We start from the raw sequence: 23,919 nt of genomic DNA on the forward strand, positions 1-23,919 counted from the left end.
CTACTGGTGGCATCTCATCTGTGCCTCAACCCACATTAGCCTCTGCTCTCATTTTCTACAAAGATTAATCGATTTTGAGAAAAATCACATCAGGAAATTATGTTTGTATAGCAAGGTCTTATTGTGCAAATTGTGAGAACTGCAGTTGTCCTTCTGTTTGCACTGAATCTAAGGCCACAGTGTCAAAGAGAGATGATTAAATGTGTCTGCAAAGAGGCATATATCGGCCGGCCGTGGTTTTGTTTGGGTAACTGAGTAGTTTACACGTACATAGTGAGAATTAGCCATGAGTATAGCCCATTATACGATTCATACATACAGCTATGGCAACTGTATATCAAATCAGATCTAAATATGCACATACATCATGCACAGCTGCATACCAAGATCACTGAAAATACTTTTCTGTGATTGTTAGTACCATCATTCTTCAAGCCACTCCAGGTCTGTTTAATAGGGACATTATCCATCTGTGCACCTTCAGCTTGCAGTCAGTCCAGACAGGACTGGCCTGAGAGCTTCTGAGTTCCTTCATGCTTATAACAAGAAAAGATGTATCATACCACTGCACTTCTGGACTGTAGGATTTAGGTGAACAAGCTAAAAGACAGAGCAGTGGACCAATATGCAGAGGTATGGGTTCTGTGTCTAGCACTGGTTGGGTGGGTGACCTGGGACACTATTCATCTGTTCAGCTTTCCTCTCGTGTAGAGTACTTGGGTGTATACTTACAAAAAGGCATTATTAAAGAGTTGGCTGTTATATTAGCATAACAGTCAGAAAATATGCATGATATTAAGCCCTTTGATGTGCTTTTTGTATCACCGTAGAGTATCCAGGATACTTTGTGGAACAAAATGCCAAGGACCACTTTACTGAAGAGTTTCTCTGCCTCAAGTGGCTTCAGAAACCTCCAATCCTCTCTGATGTTATGGTTACCATGGGAAAATCTATTTGCAGAGTGCCTAAGTGCATAGCAGAAAGAGAGAGTTGTTTTCCTTCTTAAATGGTCAAAATATAAATTAAATCTACCTTCAGGCAGGCTCAGTGCACCCTATAGCGATCCTGGAACATTTTCAACAAATAAGAAAACTCTGCAATTTGAACAGAAACAGTTGGGTTTTTTTCAGCTGGCTTTGCCAGTTTTAGTCTGTGAGATACACACTGTCAAAACTTTTCACTTTTAATGTGGACTACATACTAAGAATTACTGCCCTTCTCACCTTGCCCCTCTGCCAACTCCAGAAAAAAAAGAGGAAGCAGACAAATCAGAGAAAAAAAATCAAGGAAAAGATACCCATGAAGTTGGAGAGAGCTGAAGAGCCCTTTAATGGGAATTGCAGTTTAACTCTGTTCACAGTCCTTTCATTGTACATTTAAACACTCAAGCATTAAAAATACCAGCATTCAAGACAGTGCTGCAATAGATGCCAAAACTTAATTTCTAATTTGTGCCTTATATGGTGTTATTTCAAAGTCATGATATGTGCCACTAGGGTGAATTGGGTGCATTATGGACAAAGGGTTAGAAAAAGCTTGGCCGAGCTGCTCAGACTTTGCACTTCTGCTAAGGAACTTCCTGGATTTAGATCTGTGATACCGACTGTGCCACCCTGAAATCATTCCCAGAAGACTCCTCGATTGCTTGTAGAATTTTTATTATATGTGACAGATTGAATGTATAATACCGTGTGACTATACATATGTATTGTATCGATAAGCTACAGAGATACAGACTGGTAACACAGGATGTCTGTAGAACTGGTGGAGGGAGAGCACGTAGGCCCTTGTAGTGCATAAGCAAAAAGCCCAAAGTCAAAGCCGAAGAAAAGGAACTTAACGTGAGGAAAAGGGTGCTCTGCTTGGCTCTGAAAACGGAGCTGTGCCACATCACCCTGCTGCCTTGCAAAACGCAGTTGCACGGCACAGGCTCAGGCCCTGTGAAGGTACTGTCCCTGCAGCTCCGGTAGCGCGAAGCTGCTGTTGAAGGTTGAGGCCATCGAGGAGCAGCAGCCTTTACAGAAACTAGAGCCACCCTGTGATTCCTCACTCTGCTTCTCCGTGCCCAGGCCTCTGCACTGGGACTGCCGGCAGAGACATTCCTCTGTTTTCACATCACCACCTGTCACAGGGAGGCTCTGCCGTCGTGTGAAACGCTCATATTAACACCAGATCTGTGCACTCATGTTTTGACCAGCAGTACAGGTTTGATCCAGATCAGGCATGGGCAAATGATCATATTTCTGTCAAATCAGCCAGAGCTGTGACAGCATTTATGCCAGCTATGTGCTTTTATGCCAAATTTGTGCCAACTGTGAGAAGACAGATAATTTTTGATATGGCATAAAGCAAAAGCAGCACAGGCAAATGATACCTGATCCAGCAAAAAACTTACTGAAAAAAGTTGACTAGTCAATGTTTTGTGAACAAATTTGAGATCACAGAATCACAGAATCACAGAATCGTTTAGGTTGGAAGGGACCTCTGGAGATCATCTAGTCCAACCTCCCTGCTCAAGCAGGGTCACCTAGAGCATATTGCCCAGGATCACATCCAGACAGGTTTTGAATATCTCCAGCGAAGGAGACTCCACTACCTCTCTGGGCAACCTGTTCCAATGCTCAGTCACCCTCACAGTGAAGAAGTTTTTCCTCAGGTTCAGATGGAACTTCCTGTGGTTCAGTTTCTGCCCGTTGCCTCTTGTCCTGTTGCTGGGCACCACGGAGAAGAGGCTGGCCTCATCCTCTTGACACTCCCCCTTCAGATACTAGTACACATTTATGAGATCCCCTCTCAATCTTCTCTTCTCCAGGCTGAACAGGCCCAGCTCTTGCAGTCTTTCTTCCTAGGAGAGGTGCTCCAGCCCTCTAATCATCTTGGTAGCCCTCCGCTGGACTCTCTCCAGTAGTGCCAGATGGCAGAATGAGTTTTTAGTGGATCTGCACATTGGATTATAGGACCATGCCAGTTTTGATCTGATACTAGGTGCCCTATTGGGCACTGGCTTTATTGGGTAACAGCAAAGATCTTATGAACCAAAGCCTATTTGCTCATGTCTGGACCTTCTAGTGGTTTGTGGTAGGGAACCCTGAGCTGCTGGATCTAATTCAATGCCATGCATAGATCATGGGAATATATCGCTGCTTCCAACCAGCACCTAGCTAATTGAGAGTGCTTCTCGGTTCCCTGGTTTAGCGCTGGTAGCTCTATGAAGGCTGCAGCACTATTTAAATGCCCTGGCTTGTTTGGGTCACTCAGAGCTCCAGCACAATACTTCACTATACATTTTACAAATAACTTGTTTCCATTCCCTTATTAAATAAAACAATGAAATCATAAGACATTTTATTTTCAGCTGTAAGCATTCTGTCCTGGTTTTGGTGGTTTTATTATGAATCACATGTTTTGGGTAACATATCCATGTGTTTTTGCAAATATGAGCTCTTGAGTGATCCCTCCAGGAATGCACAAGACACGTAGCTCACATAGTAAATGGCTGGAACGGCACCTGGACTGTGTGGTCAGCATGTGAGCAAAATCACACGTCAAACAAGTAGCGTCTAATGGATCAGGTGCCTGGAAGCAGGATATGAGCTCTTCAGTATAAAATGTCTTATTTCAACTCCTGAGGAGGCGTTACTGTTTGCTGAATTATTGTGACAAAAATTCTTAGTTCTGTGCCCACACAAAATGTCATCACAGCTAGTATCAATTTCATACCTCTGCAGGAGGATCACAGAGCTGGATTAACACCTGCTCTGCTATTCACGGGCCGTTTAGGTCAGGGTCAGGCTTCACCGACAGCAGTATGGGGAAACTGTGCTACTTCATTAGCCGTGCATATTTCCATGCATAAACAAAAATCTGAGTTTTAGGGCTGTCAATCCAGTATCCTCAAACTTGCATCCCCAGCACTGAAGGACAAGCTAGGTGGACTTCAAGCACATATGCAGCTACAGAAACAACTGTGTGGAGAAAGGATGTTTTGTTGATCAGTCTTCTAACATGTCCAAATAAATATATTTATTTTGGAGCCACTATCTGAACTCATCATCAAAAGGCTATATTGATAGCCAGATGTCAGAAACATAATTTTTTGTTCTTTCAAGCTACTCCTCAGTAACTTTAAATAGAAGAATCAATTTTCTACACAGAAAGGCGCTTCTATTAATAGCACTAGGAGATCATTTCAGCATTTGAAAGGAAGAAATTACTTGTTTTTTGCGTATTCAATACTTTTTATTAATATTATAAGTTACTTTATTGTGCAGGCAAGGGTGCCCGCCTTCAGAGTTTTAATTACTGGGGAAAATTTTTTCTCTCTCTTTCCCTGAATTCAAGAAACAAAAATAGTGAATGAGACTATGTGAAATGGCTTAAAATAAACATCTTCAAACAATCTGGTCCTATGTGTCAGTTTTTTCCTCAGGCTTTGATAATCTCTTCTCAGTTGTTGAAACAGACTTACACAGATTGCATAGGAGGCTTGAAGATGATTGAAAGGACTTTTGCTTATCCAGTGCAGTGAATTGCCAGTAAGAGGTGATATTCTGAAGGGCAGCCTCAACAAATTTCCTTATTATAAGGCGTAATGGAGAAAATTTGGTCAGTTATGCTTCCCTGGTCTCACATTCTAAGATCTATCCTCATTCATTTACGAAAATGAGAGGAAAAAAAAGCCTCAGGCTTTCTGCCTTTTCCAAGTAAACTTTGTTATCTTCTTATGTAAAACACTAAGAGGATATTCCAAGTGGCAAAGAGCTTTATGCACAGCTTCACTTAAAAGCAAAAACATAAAACATGTTTTGTTCTGCAGTCACAGAAATTTCAGTCATTTATTGTAATGAATGGGCAATGTCAAAGGAACATATGGTATTTTTAGCTCTGCTTCACTACCCAATGTGGTAAACCAATTCTGAACACTTGTAATGTCCAAAAGCTTTCTCTGAGAAGAAAGACTTTTCCTGCATAGTCTTGATTAAAGTCAGACTTTTATTATCCAGAGGATCAGTAAACGGCGCTGAGCAGGAAGAGAAGGCTGCATGCAGGGTAAGCAGTCAGATCTGTACAACTGGTGAAATGATAGCAAAAACACTGAGCTGGGCCTAAAAGCAGACATGCAATAGAGAAGAGGAAGGGTAGCCCCGTGAGAAGGGAAATCGTCTGTGATGGGGAGATGTAATTTCATTATGACAAATTCCTTGTCTGACCTTACGTTCAGGCACTTAAGACTTAAGCTCTGTGCAAGAGGCAGATAAACTCAACTCAACAGGATGAAAACAGGGCAATATAAGGCATCATAATACATGCCCAAAAATGCAATAGAGCAGACAGGCACATCTGATACCAATTTCCTCTGTTACTCTGTTTCACCACATTTCTTTACTGTTATGTTTGCCATATGAATCCATTTGACCTGCCAATGATTTTGGCTTATCCTTGACTAAGTTGACCTTTCCTTCTTATTCCTACGTTACCGCATGGAATCCTCAGCCGGGTTTGATGTGCTCTGCGCAGTCGGGCCAAATTGCAAGGGATCTGCCTTATCCTAAATGAAGTTAAGGAACTTCACAGCAAAGAATGGACTTCTGCCCAGAGCCTGCCCATTGTTTCTAAATATAGTATTACAGATGGCTTCAAACAGAGATGTAATGTCGATATAACGTATACTGTATAGAAAGGAACAGGCAATGACACACGTTAGCCTGCACTAGTGTGGATCAGCCACGGGTGCAGGCTGGCGAAGCACTGCACACCCCTCCAGTTCTCATAAAAGCCTCTCATAAAAATGGAATTTAGAGCTTCCTGGAACATCATAGGATTGAGTCCAAATTATGCCTAGACCAAGGAAATTCAATATCATCATTACACAAAACAATCCACAAAGTCAACAGCAGTCTGAAGTCTCTACAAACACTGAAGGACAATGGCCTACATTTCAAGACAGAGTCATACAAAAAATCTTCAAATGTCCTAGTTTTCATTACACTCATAAATAAACAGTTGCTACAGCTAAGATAGTGTCACTTCCTCTATTAGCTCCCATGTAGGCTCCTGGCACAAAGAAGCTTTCAGGAGAATTTTGTGGCTTTGTAGTGGTATAGCCCAGAACACTCGCGGGGTTCCTCCTGAGAAAGCAGTTGTTATAATATTGTGGGAGGGTCTTTGTTTCCAGCTCCCAGTGACTCATGCAAGCAGCTGAGAACAGAGCGAAAATATGAAAGCTGAAAAGAAACTGAGAAGAGGGAGTAGTTATTCCACTTCTTTTTCTCTAAACTAAACTAAAAAATACATAAATTTAGGTCAGACAGGGTAAAAATGTTCCATCTTTTTTTTTTTTTCCCCTTCCATGATATTTGGACCTTGTGAGACTTTTAAAAACAGGCTCAAGATATGCTTAAGCAAACAAGACTCTTATTTACTTGTTTAATAACAAACGTGTTGAAATAAAAATTCAGTCCATATCGTATGGTGGTTTTAAAATAAAGTTTTGTCACAGATCTGATAATCCTTTTTGCATCAAAAAGAAAAAATAAGGAAACAAGGGCAAACAATCCAAATATTCCTGCTGAGGAAAGGGGAACAATAGAAAAATATTTATTAGAGGATTCCTTCTCAAAAACACGACCCAAATGAAAATCAAGAGCTGTTAGGAGACCAAAGAACAGCCTGGGACTGTTTGTTTTAAAAAACATACAAATTTAAAAACTGTTGTCACTAAAATGAATAGGAGTTGTCTTACAAAGAGGAGTAATAGAGCCTGCTCTTGACATGATCTTAATTTTGGAAGCAGTAGTTACTTTTTCTTTTTTTTGCATAACCGCAAACCAGCAGAACAGAAGTTTAATTGTATGTTCCCCAGACACTTCTCAATATTGCAGAATTTCACCGATTTTTTACGTCACTACATTATAAATTAAGTCTGTAAGTCTAGAACTGGGGCAATAGTACCTGTTCATACAAAATGTCCGGGACAGGATTTCAGTGGGTCACTTCTGCACATACGTGAAGCCCAGTACAGAAAGGGCTGGTGTGCCAAGGCAGATCTAAACTGCTCCACATCCACAAAGCCAGCCTCTACCCCAGCTTTGCCTTGACCAAGACAATTTCCTATTAGTAGGAATTTTTTGTGTAACTCCAAGTTACTGCAGCCTCTGCTGTTTCATCTGTGGGCTGATCTAGGGTCGGCAGAGCGATTCCTGGTGGCACATCAGCCACATGGTGATGGGTACGGAAACCTTCCGGGTACTTGAAGGCGGTGTGGGGAGCCTTTACCAGTGCTGCTTACTAGTAGGCATTTAAAATGTAAAGAAATCCATTTCTCAGCAGTAATCTTTTACATTTAATGTTAGCTCAGGGTATCCTGTGTATCTGCTTGGAATGTGTTTATGTGCAACCCTCGTACTCCTCTGTTTATTCCAGTTTAAGGTAATTATTTCAAAAATGCTGTCAACCCTGCAGTCATTAAAGATCACATTTGTGCATATTATTGCCTAATTTACCTAAAAATAGTAACCATCTGCAAGCATAATGTTGAGGTATATCTAATTCATGTGAGCTTTTCCAACGACATCCACTAATTACAGTATCTTCTGGAAATTCAGTATAAATATTTTGGGGAGAAGGCAAAGGAAAGGGAAGTGAAAATTTAGTCAATTAATATCGACAAGTGCAGAAGCTACAAAATACACAATTATATACTTAAAATGTACTGTAGTCATATATTTATATTTCAATGCAAAAAATAAAAGAATGTGATTGATTGCATACATTTTCCATATAAAATGTCCATGCTTTGAATCTCTAAAACGTCCAGGGAGGAAGGAGGCCTGCAGACCCCTCATTAGCCCCTTGCACTGCACGTTGTCTCCCGGTCACAACATACAGGTGTGTTCATGTGATTACTCAGTGCTATCTACCCAGACTGTACTGCAGCTAGTTCTGTTGCAAACATTAGTCAAACTCTGTATCTCTTATCTCCATTTCATGCATCAGGGACATAAAGCATGTAAAAATTAAGTAATGTATCCCAGTCAAAAAAATCTCAGCAACAGAAACAAACTCTCTGAGCTAAAGCCTATTTTGACAATGTTTTCGTTATTCTCTCAGAAGGAGCTGACTGGCTCCCAAAGGAGTTATGTCTCTCATTACAGCGGCCAAAATCTGAGAAGACTTCTAAAACAAAATCCCATGTTTGAATGAAAGTTCATTTTCACATGTAGAAAGGTTCGCATGTGATGCCTGTCTGTAACTGAGCGCACAGACGGTTGCACTGCTGTCCATTACGCGTTCCCATACAGAGAAGTGCAAGAGTAAATGAGGCTCCGCATACACATAGGCACATATTTATACGGCAGAGCTCTCAGCATTCACATTTTCACACGTTTGATTGTGTATACAGACTGTAGTGTAGTACAATTATAAACAAATTTAAGTCCTGATTTTGAAAAGTCTTACATCTAAAGTATTGGCCTCTCAGGTAAGCCAAAACTCCTTTGTTTGGGATGGTGCTTGACAGGTTTCGACTCAAAGCATTTATAAAAAATATTTCATGCGGAGACCTCTGAAAAGAGTTTTAGGCTGATACGTGGTTACACAGCTATCAGAGATACTGGGACAGGTCAAGCTCCATGAAATATTAAGAAATATATGTGCGATGAAAGGGGTAAAACCAGAATTAGGGTACAAGGCTTTGTAGTCTAGACTAATACATTAACAATACTAAGTTCCCAGGGGACCAGCTGGCTTTAAGTAGGTTCTGTGGAAATTAATGGAATGTTAATGAAAACATTTTAAAGTTGTATACAAAGCTAGGCTCAAAGCTTTTACTTGTTAGATATGCATTTTTCCCCTTGAGAATCCCATGCTGTAACTGCAATGGCCCTGGTGGCTCTTCAGAGTTTGCCGGTTGGTTTAAATAATGGAAAAAATATAATGGGATATAACCCTCGAACCTGCAGCATTCAATATGTTTCCTATCGTAATTGTACGGGAATAGCAAAATGTCAAAGATAACTTAGACCAGCGCTTGCCATAAGTAATATGGCACCACTTCTGGCCATTGCTGGAGATGTCCATATTTCTAATTCATGAATATTTATAGTACTAAAAATGCAGATAAATAGATAACTGTTGCAGTTTTTACTTGAAAATAATTTTTTGTGGAATACAAGGTTTGAGGCAATTTCTGCCAGACTTTTGCTTGGGATTTAGAATGATTTATGTAGTGGTCTTAAAATATTATGTGACCTTTGCAGTTGTAAGCAGTAACATACAACTCAACTAGGCCATAAAGATTCTCCGTCAAAAGAATACAAGCATTGAAATGTTCTCTAAGACACTTCTGTTCCCTTCTTTCAAAGGAAACCTCTTTAAAAAATCATTATAATATATTTGCTGATAGGAACAATTGTCAAGTTAGAATGGAAAAAATTTGTTATGAAGTCAGAAATTAATACTAAGCCCGGTTCCTGCATTGAACCACATAGAGACTCACTCCAAATGACATCAGTAGAACTCTGGTTAAATACAAAGCCCTTTTCCCACTAAATTCAATGCACTCCAGACTTTAGAAATGGACAAACTAACTGTATCTCAGCTGCGTGTATGTTACAGTAAACTTGTTTTTTTCTGTCACAACCATAGCAACATTCTAGCAAATTTGACATTCTCATTACACTTATTGATTAATTTATGCATACCAATTTCACTGATCAGTGCATTGCAAATCTTGTACATTGCTTTCCTTTTTGAAGAGATAAGATATCTTGCTGAAAGGTTCTAGGAGGACACATGCCATTCTGGCCACAGGGAAATATCATAGATAAATGTAGTAAATTGACTCTTAGATAAGCTAAGTAATATGGGCTAAAATGTGATACAAGCAAATTTTCAATTCATCAAAAATTTAGGAGCCAAAGTCTTGCTGAAAGTCAGTGATGTTCAGTATCAGTGGCTCAGAGGTGTTTGCATGAGTTTTTAAGGGCTTTGAAACTCACAGCGTAGTAGGAAAAATAATCTTCATCCTACCTCTGGAAAGAAAAGAAATTCTAAGTTCATTTTTGGAAGGATGGTTTTTTAGTTTGGTTGGTACTTTTGTTTTTAAAGAACAATCTTGTTTCCTTTGAGCTTTGTAAGGAAAGAGAGAATTTTCTGACAAGTTTACGAGTCACCAAGATCACACTACCTAACAAATAGCATCCCTCTTGCACAAAAAGGAGGCGGATGTGGAGTCCTCAGCACAGCTGTTCGCAGAGCCGCTTCTAACGGGCTGCACTACTTGCTACTGTAGACCCAGCACAGCCAGTATAGTATAGCAGTAAAAGAAACAGCAGTTACTTTCATAGTTGTTCTCCTTGCTTGGCTGCTGGGTGACACAGAGGGTTAATGGATAGAGATCTTTGCTCTTCTCTTGCCAAATTTTCATTTTGTTGTTTGCCTGTGGGGTGGCGTCTGTCTATTGTTCTATTCCTTGGTCAGGGCAAGGGTTACAACTTGGTGGTTTAGTTTTCCTAGCTCCTATAATACAAGAAAAAAGCATCCTAAAATTAAGTCATTTGGAGAGCGGCATTGGAAACAACTTAATATATTTTGAGTAATTTCCATGTTCATTCCTTGCTCTAAGAGATCCTACCCTTCCCCTCACAAATAGCTTGTGGGCTTCTCTTCACACAAACAGTGATAATCATTACAGTAAATTGATAAGCACTTAGTTCTCTTGGCCCTCAACCACTAAAGAGTTTCATTTTATAAGGCATATTTCTATCTTAGCATGTTAAAGACCATTAACCAGAGTGCATCTCTTTGGAAGCAGAATCTCAGTTTTTAGAGCATGGACCCACAGCAACGCATTAAAATTTTTAAACATGCTCAGATGTCTTCATTTAAGCATGTTGCAGTTTTGTTAGATTAGTGCTTTAAAGCCCTTGTCTGAGCCTCGAGATACTGCCATGGTAATGAGCAGAAAACGTTAACTTTAACACAGGATGTAACAGGTGAGATCTGCCATCGCCGTAGGGGACTTTGTGCTGTCTGACCCTCTGCTCTGTGTCTATACACATATGTATGTATTTTCAAGGATGCTGACGGCAACAGAGGATTATGCGATACCTCACTGCCTTTTGACAGACTACTTCTGAGGATTTAGTATAATTGACTCTCTGGAAAATACCAGTAGATAGTGGGACAATTGGTTCTTTATTAGCAATGCTCCCCTTAAAGTATTCCCCATGCATGCATCTCATATCTACATAATGTATATGCTGTTATGTGCAGCAGACCATCTCTAGAAAGTATTTAATCATTCATTCCGGTGATGTGACCTCCTAAGAAAGGCTTCATCACAGTTTACATACCAACCAAACGCAGAAACCGCTGGCAGCTTTATAACAGTTTTACAAGGAGCAAAACTGGATGCAGAACCTTTAGACAAAAGCTGAATTCAGTCACTGTATCTGCTTTCTATCCTACCTTTCTTTATAACTGTTCTGTGTTAATGTCATATCTTTGTAGCCTAAGTATTTCCTCTTCCAAATCTCTGTGCTATTCTGTGTAACAGGCCTGGAACATGTGCCAGAGAGCATCAACTAATGCACATTTGTTGCCAATGGCTGTAAGAAAAGTGAAAGTGCATAACAGGAGGAGTGATAAAGGAAAAAAAGGCAGATGGTCTTGCATTTCACAATGCAGGAAGAATGTTTTTTATCTGCAGTAGTGTCCTTAAAGGAAGAGTGACAGAGCACCAGGGGGGAACTGTAGTGCATTCCAGGGAAGAAGATTATATATATATTATATATATAATATAATATATTATATATTAAATTACCTGGGCATAAAAGTGCATAGGACATGAGAATTTGGTTATTTTTCTCATGTGCAGGCTTAGGCTAAAAATAAAAATGAGCTTAAAAGAGATAAAAATAAAAGATATAAGCAAAAGAGATAAAAGTATAAAAAAGAGGTAATTGTATGTTTGACAGACATGGGCTCCCACAGACAGAAGAAAGGCTAAACAGGTAGTTTCTGGAGCATGAATCCCAGACAAAAGTAATGCAGCACTCCCTGTTAGTAAGAATGGTGCTCTTAAGGGTTGGCTTCCCTGGACGTTACATCTCCCTCTAAATGTAACTTCTAGCAGGGATTAGTAGCTATGAAGTGGATGTGCAGGTGCCTCCTGGAGACAGCCCAGGGCTGTTTTGGGCTGCAGACTCCCTGAGGAAGCTAGGAAAAGGTTTGCAGCAGGACTACAGCTAATTAGCATGTGCAGGTGATCAAACACTGTCCTGTAGACCAGACAGCTGCTTTACTGGTACGAGTACATGGCAAAGCCTAATTCAAGCCATTCCTGTACTTTCTGAGCTTGGCCTCCTTGCTGGCAGAACAGCACCTCTCAGAAAGGCTTGGGGAAACTGCCCAGCCCTGGGAATCTATAACACTTGTGTGGTACAAAATGTTTTTTTAGAGGCAAGATGGCCAAGGCTTGGTGCACAGTCCAGCTCTCAGAGGCGAGGCTCATTTGGCTTTATTTGAAGGGGTTTTTGCAAATCTCAGGAGATGCTGCCCTGTCTGCTGCCTGAGCAAGCTCTCGCTCGGTGGTGTGAGCCATGCAAATGTCAAGCTTCCCTTCATGAAAGAAGATACTGTGTACGCTCGGGTAATTGAATTAACTGTGATTATACAGCAATCCCTCATTAGTTTCAATTTTCTTACTGTTATTTAGTTCTTCCTTATCCAGGTAGAGCATGTTGTGGGTTCCTTTATACACAAACATTGAAAAACTTACTTCGTTAATGAGTTGCTAATGTCACACTGTGCATTGTAAACCGTATGAAGTGCTACTGGGACTTGATGCAATGATCCAAAAGCATGAAAGGTTACTGCCTAATTTCTTTGCACCTTGGCTCATACAGCGGTAACGCTGTTAGGTGATATGTCAACTTCCTAAAGGAACATTTTTTGGAAGAAATCACAAATCTCAAGCATATAAAGTACACCTTTATCCAAGAGATTTAGGTGGAGTTGCCACTCACATGCTCTCTTTCCTTTGATAAGTATAATCTGTTTGCCTGTTTATTTCAGCTAAAGCTGGTTTTGAAATCCAGATACTTTGAAGTCTGCTCAGCATGGCAGAATAGAAATAAACTTCCTTGGCAAGCACAGCCCCCTCCTACCACCCACAAATTATGTCTTGTGGGGTTTTTTCCTCCTTCAATTAAAGAACGATTTTAAATCATAATTTAACATAGTAAAGAGCAGTGGAAATTATAGAACAAGGATAGGTGGAAAACAACACTTGAGTATGAGGTGAAAATGGAAGCTCAGGCTCTGGAGACCACATAAAGGGTAGCAAGGGTAGCACAACAACTTGCATTTTAATGCAGGGAAGTGTAAAAACCTGATCAGGATTCATACCACCTGGCTAAAAGGAAGGTGATATGGCCCAAAAACAGCTTGTGCTCAGTGGAAGCCGAGCTCAGAGCTGTTTTGTGCACGGTGCTCATAGAGGACTCCGTTCCCCTTTGTCATTCTGCCATTTTTCTTAGTATTTTCACTCTGCCTTCATGTATCTCCATGAGTTTGAAGCCTGCACAGATTTATTAAGCCAGATTTCCCCCCAAGATAACTCAGTGACTGACAGAGTTATCGTTTGGATGAACCTGGCCAGCTATCTATCTGCTTTTTAAAGGGATTAAACTAGTAGGTGAGATGAAATCCAAGGCAGGAAATCATGAGCATAAAGGATTACAGTTTTGAGGACAGAAAGATAAGAATTCAAGCCATTTTCACCTCTCCTGTTGACAATACCAGAACTAAAAACTTGAAAAGGTAAACGCCTGAACGTGCATCTCAATCCTGTAATTTTCCCTTCTTTGCTTTAAGATATTTCTAATGTAACAAATATGATTTGTCAGAGGAGCAACCTATGTCACCTCAGCAACTGTGCACCCAAAACTTAGTTAATGATTCCACTGAATAATGTACTGCAGGTGCCTTGCCTTTTCTAAATAAGTGAACTGGGTTTTCTGTTTCACAAAGGATTCGGTGGATTTTTTTCCAAACCGAACCAAAATGATATTGAAACATTTACAGCTCCACATACAAATGAAATACTTCAAAATTAAATAAATTTCAGGTCAATCAAAAGCTTTCATTTTGATAGAATCAAAAGTTTTTGTTCTCATTTCTAATTTTTAATTTCTAATAGGCATTCAAAATCGGAAAAATCAAAATACCAAGTTTTCAGAAAACTGAAATGGAAACTTCAAACTGGAGCACTCCAGTGCAGTTTTCTTTCAAAGGAAATCGAGAAAGAGAGCATGCCTGCAGAGATCCAGGTGGCAGAAAACATTTTTATAACAAGGAAGAGCTCCATCAGAAAGCATCTAGCTAGTGCAATAAAAAAAGCTCTTCATTTGAATCAGGTCCTTTGGAACACAACAAAAGTGTTCAGAGGCCCTCCTAGACACAAACAATTTACCCCTATCCTGCACATTCAGTCACTGCACTTAGTTTCTTCCTGCTTTTGGGATGCTAAATGAAGGAATAGGAGGTTTTTCTTGCCATCAGTTCTCTCTCCCAAAGCTCAGGACAGACCTCGCTCCAAATCCCAGAGAACCTTTCTGCTTTCTTCCCCCTTCGGGTCCCTCTCGCTAGATACCACATATGCTTTGTATAGAAGTACAGCACTCTTTGTACAGATTGCTGGGTTTTGGTTGCTCTCACAAATGCTGGGGTTGTATGATTCAGGACTGACTAGTAGATGTGAACCCTTTAAAAGCTCAGCTCTTCCTCTGACATCCTCTTTAGCATCATTTTTAGAGGAAAATACTAATTCTAGGCAGCACTGAAAGCTAACATTCGGAAAGGTACCTCTGTACCAAAGGCCTGAGAGGTCATTTTGATTCTGTTCACTGTCTCTACCCTCTGGCATGGACCAAAGGGAGCCTCTTCTCATTTTTTAACTCAGTACCTGAGGTGCAAAGGCAGATGCAATGACAGTAAAGGAGAGAACATGCAGAGCTGCATTACAAACCAATTCATCAGAAAACAGAGCACGCTTGCCTTACAAATTTGCCTGCAGCTCTTGTCTGCTGTGTTATTTTTAAACTGCCTGCAGGTTGCAGACTTTTCAGTGGCCCTTCTCCGAGCAGCGAACACAGGAGATTTTGCAAGGCACAACTTCCATTACCATGAATCGACTTCAGCTAAATACCCAGTCCATTAAAACGCAGCCTTCTTGATCTCCCCTCCTGCAATTTGCATATTCACAGGAGAGCGCTCCAGCCCTCTTATAGCCCCTCTCCATAGCAAGGTTCATGTAACTCGACTTCCCGTTCCTGACGTGTCCAGGTGCCAACGGCAGCACGCGGAGCGCGGCCCGCAGTTGCTGTGGTCAGCGACCTGGGCATCAGGCTCCAGTCTCGTCAGCTCATCATGAAAAAGCCAAGAAGAGAGACCCAACCAACCAAGCCACATGCTCCACTTCACAACGCTGTTATCACCCAGACAGCATCGTCCCAGGACTCCGTGGCGCAAATGAAGGCTGTATGCAGGCATATGGCACTCTTCTGTCACACATCCAGGACTCTCACTCCACCGTACTCCCAGCAAACCTGCCTCACTTCCGTGGGAGTTTGGATGGGACGGGGTCAGGACTTGCCATCAGTAAATGGGAGAGCTTCTACGAGTAGAAAAACTAGGCAATTTCTGTGGAGAAGGAACTAACAGGCAGAAGTCTTTTTATGTCACTGCAATATTTTAAAGAAGAAAAGGAATAGGACACTGTTCGGAAATGCTGATCATCCGCAGCTGCTGCTGAAGTAAACAGAAGCTGCAGCTACTCAGACTCTCGGGGGGATCAGGCCCTGCGGCCACATGTAATGAATATTATAGTTTGCTCTTTTCCTCTCTGTTGCATGGTTTGTTCTGCAGCCTAGAGCAGAGCCCGTTAGTTCAGGCTCTCCCCTAGCCTGACTGTCTCAGACGTCAAACCAGTCCCACTGCCCGCCAGCCTCAGGAGCCCTAGAAATTACCCCAGCTAGCATGGTGAGAAGCACTGGCCTGACGGGATCAGTAGGGAAACAGCCACAGTGACTTCCATCGCTCTCACCCACACGGAGTAGATGACAACTGTATGATGTATGAGAAGCTTGTTTTGGATCTCCAACACGCAAGCCTTTGCCCTGAACAGGGTACAGCCAGGACTTGAAACTAATTTCAGCATGGGAAAAAAAAAAAATCAGCAAGCTCCAGTCAGAGCAAACGTGGCCCCCAGGGCTGACGACCGTCTCCTTGCAGGACGGCGTGTGACCGACTGGCCTGTTTGAGCAGGGACGGCACAGCAGTGTCTGGCCTACCTGTGTTAGGTAGGTTAAGCTTGAAGTAGGTTAATCTTGTGCCCCCTCGACCCTGCCTGCACTGTCTCTTATCCTTCCACATTACACTGCTAGTTAAGCTGTGGCTCATTTCTCCCTGCTGATTCGGAGGAACCGATTTGGCTCTTGGCTGCTTGTATTTCACAGACATCCTCTACGTAATTGCATGGCCTGGCCCCAGGCTATCAGGCTCCGGGAGAAATAACCGCATTATTCCACAGTACAGTTAGCATAATTAAAATATTGACTGCAGATTAAAAAATGTGCTGAATATTTCAGAGAGCGGTTAGAGGGTTGGCAAGCCTTAGCAGCTTGCTGGCTGCAGAAACTGGCTGATGCTTAGGTGTGCCTGTTACTTCGGTAGTCAGGGCTGTACGTGGGAACTGCTTTTTGTGCCATTAACTTCTTATCTCCCAAGCAGCCAACCCACAAGAAAGGAAAAATGAACTGACTAGGAATGAGGAGCTCCAAGGGCTTCCTTGTGATTCATATTGCCAGTGAGACCATTTCCTTGTTATTTATGACTTCAGGACATCTGTCTTACTGTGTCTCTATCTATTTTTATTTGTGTCCATCTCTCCAAATGCACAGTGTAGGAACTGCATATGGTGAAAATGTACCAGGTGATAAAACCATTTGCTTAAGAACTCTCTGTACTATGTGAGAAACATTAATAGAGCTAAAAAAGCCCATGAAAACCTCCACTGGAACATTTGTTTTAGCCACTCTTCCTTCTTTGACGTTTGAGTTCTAGCTGTACTTCAGAGGACCGCAACTTAAGTCTAAAGGGATAAATCTTTACATTTGCTCAACCAACAGGGCAGAGGGGGATGGAAGAAATCCACTTTACAGGGCTGATGAAAACTGCAGAAACACTGATCCCTGCAGAGTGCTTAGGGAATCCTTATTGCCTTTGCAGTATCTCCTCATTCTTGTTCTCAGGGGAATATCTGGGACAACAGGCAAACATTGCTAGAGATGCACAGGTCTGCGTTGGAATGATTTCCTGGTTCTCTCTAGATCCCCTGCTATCTGGCAAAAATGGTGAAGTGATCTCATGCTACCGATGCTCAATAAAACATGTGGGTGATGCCAAAACCATTTTGCAGACACCTACATCCTGAATGAAATGCAGCAGGATCAGCAACTTGCCAAGATACTGTTTTAAATCAGCTGCTTATTTAATCCCCACTTACACGCTTGAGAAATTCCCAGGATGGTAGGAAGTGTTCAGGCAGCAGTGCAGTCTCGCAAGCAAGGACAGGGACGGCTGAGCTGAGGCTGTCCTACTCCACAGTCATTTCCAGGGACAAGGTTCAGATTTAGTCTGATCTACAACTTTTTTTAAGATCAGCTAATTCTGTGAACATTTCCATTGCTACTCAATGGTTGTCACAAGCAATGGCAAATGCTATTTTCTGAGGCTTCTATTACAGCTTGAAAGTCATCATAATAGCAGATTAGTAGCAGATCCACTTTGTGCCATTTTCCATTCTCGATGCCATCTCTGTAATCAAGAGCAGCTCTACTGCATCAAAGCTTATTTCTGTGATACTTCTCATTTCCGAATATGCAATTAGGAAAGGAGCAGCCCATGATATCTTGACAATCTAGCCGGGGTCCATAGGCTACTGCCTCCTTGCTAGTTTCTGTTTTCTACTTTTTAATACTGACCTCCAAACTTTAACTCATAAATATCATCTTTGGTAGACACCGTTCTTTCAAAGGCAAAAATATATTTTAGGTCTATTTTAAATATATTTTAAGTTTAAAGACCAAGATAAACCCTAGGAGAATGGAATAAAACAAAAGATGCTCCGAATTCACTAGAATTTAGAATTAGAAATTAGAAATTCTAAATATAGAATTTAGAAATAGAAAGAAAAATTCACTGGGCATGCACAATGAGAGAGGAAAAAATGTTACAACCTTTCTTCTGTTCTGATAGCTAATATGGCCAATTTTTAATTTTGTCTCCACTTAATGATTCATCTCTATTACCAGTATATTCCAAATTAAATGGAAGAGAAGAAATGTATTAATTCCCCTGCTGTGTTTAAAAATCTTCCAAAATTTGTTTCCTGTTTACTTGGAAATCCTCACCTTCATGCTGTGATTTAAGCATTTTCACCCTGTTATCTTAAAAATAACGCATAGAAGACGGTGTATTGTTTTTATCTTGCAGTCATAAAGCAATTTATGATAAATGCTGCTGTTCAGAGAAAAATGACTTGGAAATGTGCATATGTTCATAGCTCCACATTGCTCATTTAAATTATAACCGATTGTTGGAAAAAAAATTGTCATTCAGTTTTTATTCATATAACATGTCTGACGACTGATGGCAGTTTCTCTTTTAACAATTACTGTATTGGTGCTCAAATACAAACGTCAATAAAGCCATCAATATCCCCATTTATGGGACTGTGCTGCTTGCTTTCATGGTACTGGCTAGCACACAACTGTCACTAGCCAGTATGTATTGTTTCATGCAAGACTTGCTTATAAGCGGAACTAACAACCTATTTTGAAGACAAACTATTAAAAATACCTAAATTGCTTTTCCAGCTGAAGCATTATCTATGAGTTCCTGTGGCTTGGCTGGACAAAAAGGAAAGAATTTTCCCCTTAGCTTCCTCAAGGAATACATCTGCACAATAGTTGTTGGAGATTTTACTTACGTAGCAAATATCAAACAAGCTATTCTTATATAAAAGATTTGCATTAGTTCACAAAAGTCCATTAGCGCATGTGAGGAGAGTTCATTGAAAAGGCAGCAATATCCTGTGGCCTGAGAAAAGAGTTAGAAGCTGGGAAATCAGAAGAGCCCTTGGCTTTCTCACACTTTCTCTAAGCTTTTCATAAATGCTTTTGGTCTGAATTTTCGTAAAGGAACATTAGTTTTACATGTTTAACTGGGGACTTCATTGGCCTTATTTACAGACATGTTAAGTCTCTACTGCTCCTCCTAAAGCTCTTGGGGGCTCCCAGCTCTCCGTATTGCAGAAGGCTGCAAAGTAAAGCTACAGACAGTCCTTGGGGGTGCAGTAACACCATCCCCGCCATGAGTAACAGGCACAAAGTCAGGAGAGTGGTGGAGTACTGCTAAGGGTGTGCAAATGCAGCACGATAACCCTGACAGATCCCTGAGGGAGGGCAGCAGAGATGCTCTAATATTTGGTACCCAGACAGGTACCGTGCAAGACCGGAGTCCGGAGAGCAGCTGGGAGGAAGCACCAGGCTGGCACAACAACGTTAAACGTCTCTGTCTGCCTTCCCTCAGCCTGGCCACATGCTTTAGCAATGCAGTGACTTTCTTTCAAAGTCTTGCACTGCTTGACTGAATGCTCCTTAGCTGGTAGCTGCCGTAAGTCTTCCCTTATTAAGTCTACAGTGAAGGGCACTGTCTAACCGCCAGCTCTCCTCCGTCTTCTCTGCTCAGATGAGATGGAGCAGTCCCCTGCAATGCGTTCTGACTACCTGGTCTCAGGGATCCGAACTCCACCAGTGAGGAGGAACAGCAAACTGGCAACGCTGGGCAGGATCTTCAAACCGTGGAAGTGGCGGAAAAAGAAAAATGAGAAGCTAAAGCAGACATCTGCAGGTAGGATGCGAGTGAGGCAGCAGAAAGCAAAGCTTTGCTTGGGCAGAATTTGCTTACATTGGAAACATTAATGATGACCTGCTGTAAACTTAATTCAGAGATTTCAGCATGTTATAGATTAATAATTTTTAAGGCTAGAAAAGGCCCTTTAAAGTCTGACTTCCTATATAATACAATATAATACATTTCAAAGAAGAGGTCAAATATAAGAGTGAAGCATGAGCTTCAACACAGACTGCTTTTCATGGACCTTCTCTTCTCCAAGATAGGCTACCTTTATGGTCTCACATATCATCAGCCCTTTTATTTGGGGTGAAGATTATGTAGGTCGCAGTTACGTTACGAAAAGTGACGGGAGGGAACTACAACATGTAAAATGCCTCCCCTCAAGCAGCTGTCTCCGCAGTGACGGAGCAGCCGAGAGCAGCACGTGCCCTCTCTCGTCGCCAGCGGTGCCCCAAGAGATCAGCAAAGGCACAGACTCACTTGCCTTTTCCTAAGGTTCGACGGTGCAATTCCCTGCACTTTCCTGGGCGCTCTGGAGTGTCACAGCAGAGGAAGCCACTCGCTGCAGCAGCCCCGACGCTGCAGTGAACAGCGCGAAGGCCACAGTAGCCCCCTGTTACTCTGTGTGAAATAATTCTCATCACCCAGTGTGATCAGGCAGCAGGTTAGGGCATAAATCTCAGCTCTACCTGTGGGTGATTATACCGTTGTTTTAACAAAGGAAAAGGCACGGAGAGGCTGACCAGTCACATCTATGCTCCCCGAAACAAAACCCTAGCAGTTTTGGACAAGCACACTGCAGTCAAGAGGAAAGGGAATTTCCTTGCTGTACCTTTCTCACTCAGTCATACGCGTACTCTGTTGTTAACTGGTGCTCTGTGTCATGCTACAACTTCTTGCAGTGTTGGAGAAGAAGATGACAGCACGGCAAGGTCGGGACGAACTCATTAAGAAAGGCCTCCTGGAGATGATGGAACAGGGTAAGTAAAAATTCTCATCTCTCTTAGAGTCTTTTTATGGACTACAGGAAACACATAATTGCAAGAGAAGAAAGCTAACAATCAAACAAATAAAAAAGAAAACCTTGAAAACAAACAGGAAAATTCAGTATCTGAATTAAGCAGTTGTCTGTTCAAATTCCTGCCTGCTGCAGTCAGTCCAAGAAGTTTGATTTTTGATGTTTTACCGTCCTGAATGCAATTCCAGCTTCACTGTATTTATACATTGGTACAAATGTGAGTTGCTACCTATGTTTTATGCAACGGCTAACCTACCTAAATCCAACTGCCAAGAAACTCTGTTAAAGCTGGTGTGAGCATAAATGTAAGGATACAGATGCATTCAGTGGGGAAGCTAACATGTATCGTCCATGAATCCAAATCTCATAACACGATACTAATTTGATGTTTGCAGGCATGTTTCCAGTAAACCAAGTTTGTGACGAAACATATTATCATTCTGCCTGTTTTTTCGTTCACATGGAAAAGTGAAGCATTTGGTAGTGTCATTTTAAAGCTTTCCTCAGGACAAACCAGGCTCAGCAGAAGATGATAACTGAACAAAAGGTGATAAAGTGTCACAAACGTGCACAAGGGCTGTGGTTCCGCGTATTACTGCTCCGCAGCCCTGACAGACGCTGCTCTCGCCAAGGGAGGCAGAGATCTGGAGAAGCATCCTGCGAGTCCGAGTGGACTCCCAGTGTTAGGGGCAATATTCCAGTTGCCATTTCCATCTAAGCAGGGCGAGAAAGAATTCCATCTTTACTTTGAAAACTTTGCAGCAGAAAGTGCTATCATGAAGGCAGATTGGCCTTTTGAGTTTGACCAATCCAATAGACAGAAATGATGTTCTTTGAAACTAGTAATTGAGTTTCTTTGTATAAAAGAAATCCCAGGCCTATAAATAGCCTTCAGGACAACACTCAGCGACAGTATGCTGCATTGTAACCGAGCAACTGAAGAGTCAGAAAAAGAGCATTTTAAACAGGATTTTTTTTTTCATTGCAGTAAGGCAATTGTCATATTATTTTATTGGATATCTTTTAATTGAAGTTTTATGTTCGAGACATAAAATCTATCAAACCATCAGCTTATTCTAAAATAGAAGTTTTTAAAGGCTCATTTTTAATTCCTGTCCATTGAACTGTTTCTGTCTCTCATCATTCTGGACAATTATTTGCCCTATTAGCACAGTAGCACTACTGGATAGAAAAATCCACATTCCCCAGTTCTGCCAGGGGTATGGAAGTTCTTAGTAATCCATGAATTTGAAGACATAGGTAGTTAGAGATAGAACAGTGCGAAAGCGCAGTAGAAAAAACCTTCTGTAGAGCACATTAAAAGGTAATAATAATAATTAGAATAGATAAACATTTTCCTTGTCATAAAGAACTATTTGGGAGGAAAATACAAGATATTAAGTTGCAAGATAATTTAAAAAAAAAATCATTGGAATAAATACTTCTAGTCCATGAGGAGTGATGATGAGCTGTGTTTTTAAATGGCAGCTTCAAGCAGACGCCCCAGGTTTTTCTTCCTACCTGTCCGTAACACAGTTGCACAGAGCTCCTACAAACATCAAACAAATTTACAGTGCCACCCTGTTGCCCAGAAAGGAAAGAAGGGCTGGCAGTCAGTTGAAGGACATTGCAGCAGCCTGCAGGTTAGTTTTCTTTACAGAAAGAGTGTTGTGAATCTCCAGGGTTATTGTATTGTATTATTAGCAGAAGCAGCTTATTAACGGTATCAAAAATTGACCCAAATAATTCTCAGTAAATGATTAGTGCCCTACTTGGACTGAGCTAAAGTGGCAGCAGTTTCGAGGCTAAGTCCTCATTTATGCAGTAAGTTGCAACTGTCAGAGCAGCGGTACTATGCTAAAGGGACTAGAGTAAATCCTTAAATCCCTCTACTTCATCAGGCTCTACTCCACTCCCAGAGATCTGGTTTGTGCTCACTTTCACAAAATAGTCCAAACAGGGATGAAGCTCAAGTCTGAGAAATCTGCAGATCTGCTTCATGCGTTTCCAACAGCTGTGTCACACGCCGGTTTCAAAGCATAACGTCTGCCAGGCAGCCGAAACTCCAGCACTTGGGAGCGGACTGTTTGGCTTGGAGCAAAACCACACAGCTAGCGCAGAAGTTGCATCAATCTGTGCGCTGCCCAGGGTGAAACTGTACCGTCCTCGCTTTGGGGATGAGTCATCCTAACAGGTTATGTCACCCCTTCTCCTCCCACGACCCCACGACACAGCTGCCCCAGTGGTGCGCAGACGCAGTCGCGCTGCCTGGGCCCTCCTGCCCCTCGCTGCTCTCCACCTCTGCTCACATAGGGCTAACACCAAGCTATCGCCCTCTGCCATTGCCCCGCGCTCGCAAACGGGCCCATCCACCCCGTGGCTGGGTGGGAGCCTGCCTCTCGCAGCCTGCTGCGCCTTTCGTTAACTCCCGAACCCTCAAATACAGCTTCACTCCAGGGAACCTGCTTGCATCCTAGAAGAAGTTACAGGGTGCAGGATCTGCAGTATGGTGAGATTCGTTCCCAGCTGAATTGCAGCCCTGCTTCTTCTTCAGATCGCTTTGCCATTCCCAAGAAACTCTGCTGCTTTCCTCACTGGTAGATCTAAGGTCTCTGCTTTCTCCTATCCCCCGAGTATCTCTAAAATACAGCATTAAGACCCACTGCCAATCAAAGCAGCATATTCACATCGATTTAAGCACGAGCTGCTCGTTTCTGACCAGGAACATCACTGCTGTGAGTTCCAGACACTCCTCAACACAAGTTCTTCAACAGGGCCGTCTTCTCCTTGTCATTACTTCATTAGTCATTACCCTTTCCATGGGCAGGGATCTAAAGGAACTAACATCTCTCTCTGCAGCTGTGTTGTGGCACAGCTGTCAGCGGCTCGCCGTTCTGACGGATGCGAGCAACTCGCAA

The 23,919-nt window shown here is 41.8% G+C and overlaps 1 protein-coding gene across 4 annotated transcripts in view; it reads left to right on the forward strand.

The window, feature by feature from the left end:
• The window catches only part of PHACTR3 (phosphatase and actin regulator 3), a 115,492-nt gene that overhangs the window by 41,413 nt on the left and 50,160 nt on the right, over window positions 1–23,919 (forward strand). For all 4 annotated transcript variants that reach the window (XM_068912343.1, XM_068912345.1, XM_068912344.1 and 1 more), the window contains exons 2-3: window positions 19,816–19,977; window positions 20,886–20,963. In XM_068912343.1, the coding sequence (XP_068768444.1) occupies window positions 19,816–19,977; window positions 20,886–20,963 (240 nt within the window). The remainder of the gene's footprint in view (window positions 1–19,815; window positions 19,978–20,885; window positions 20,964–23,919) is intronic.

This window comes from Struthio camelus, chromosome 18, assembly GCF_040807025.1.
Source record: "Struthio camelus isolate bStrCam1 chromosome 18, bStrCam1.hap1, whole genome shotgun sequence".
NCBI classification, from domain to species: domain Eukaryota; kingdom Metazoa; phylum Chordata; class Aves; order Struthioniformes; family Struthionidae; genus Struthio; species Struthio camelus.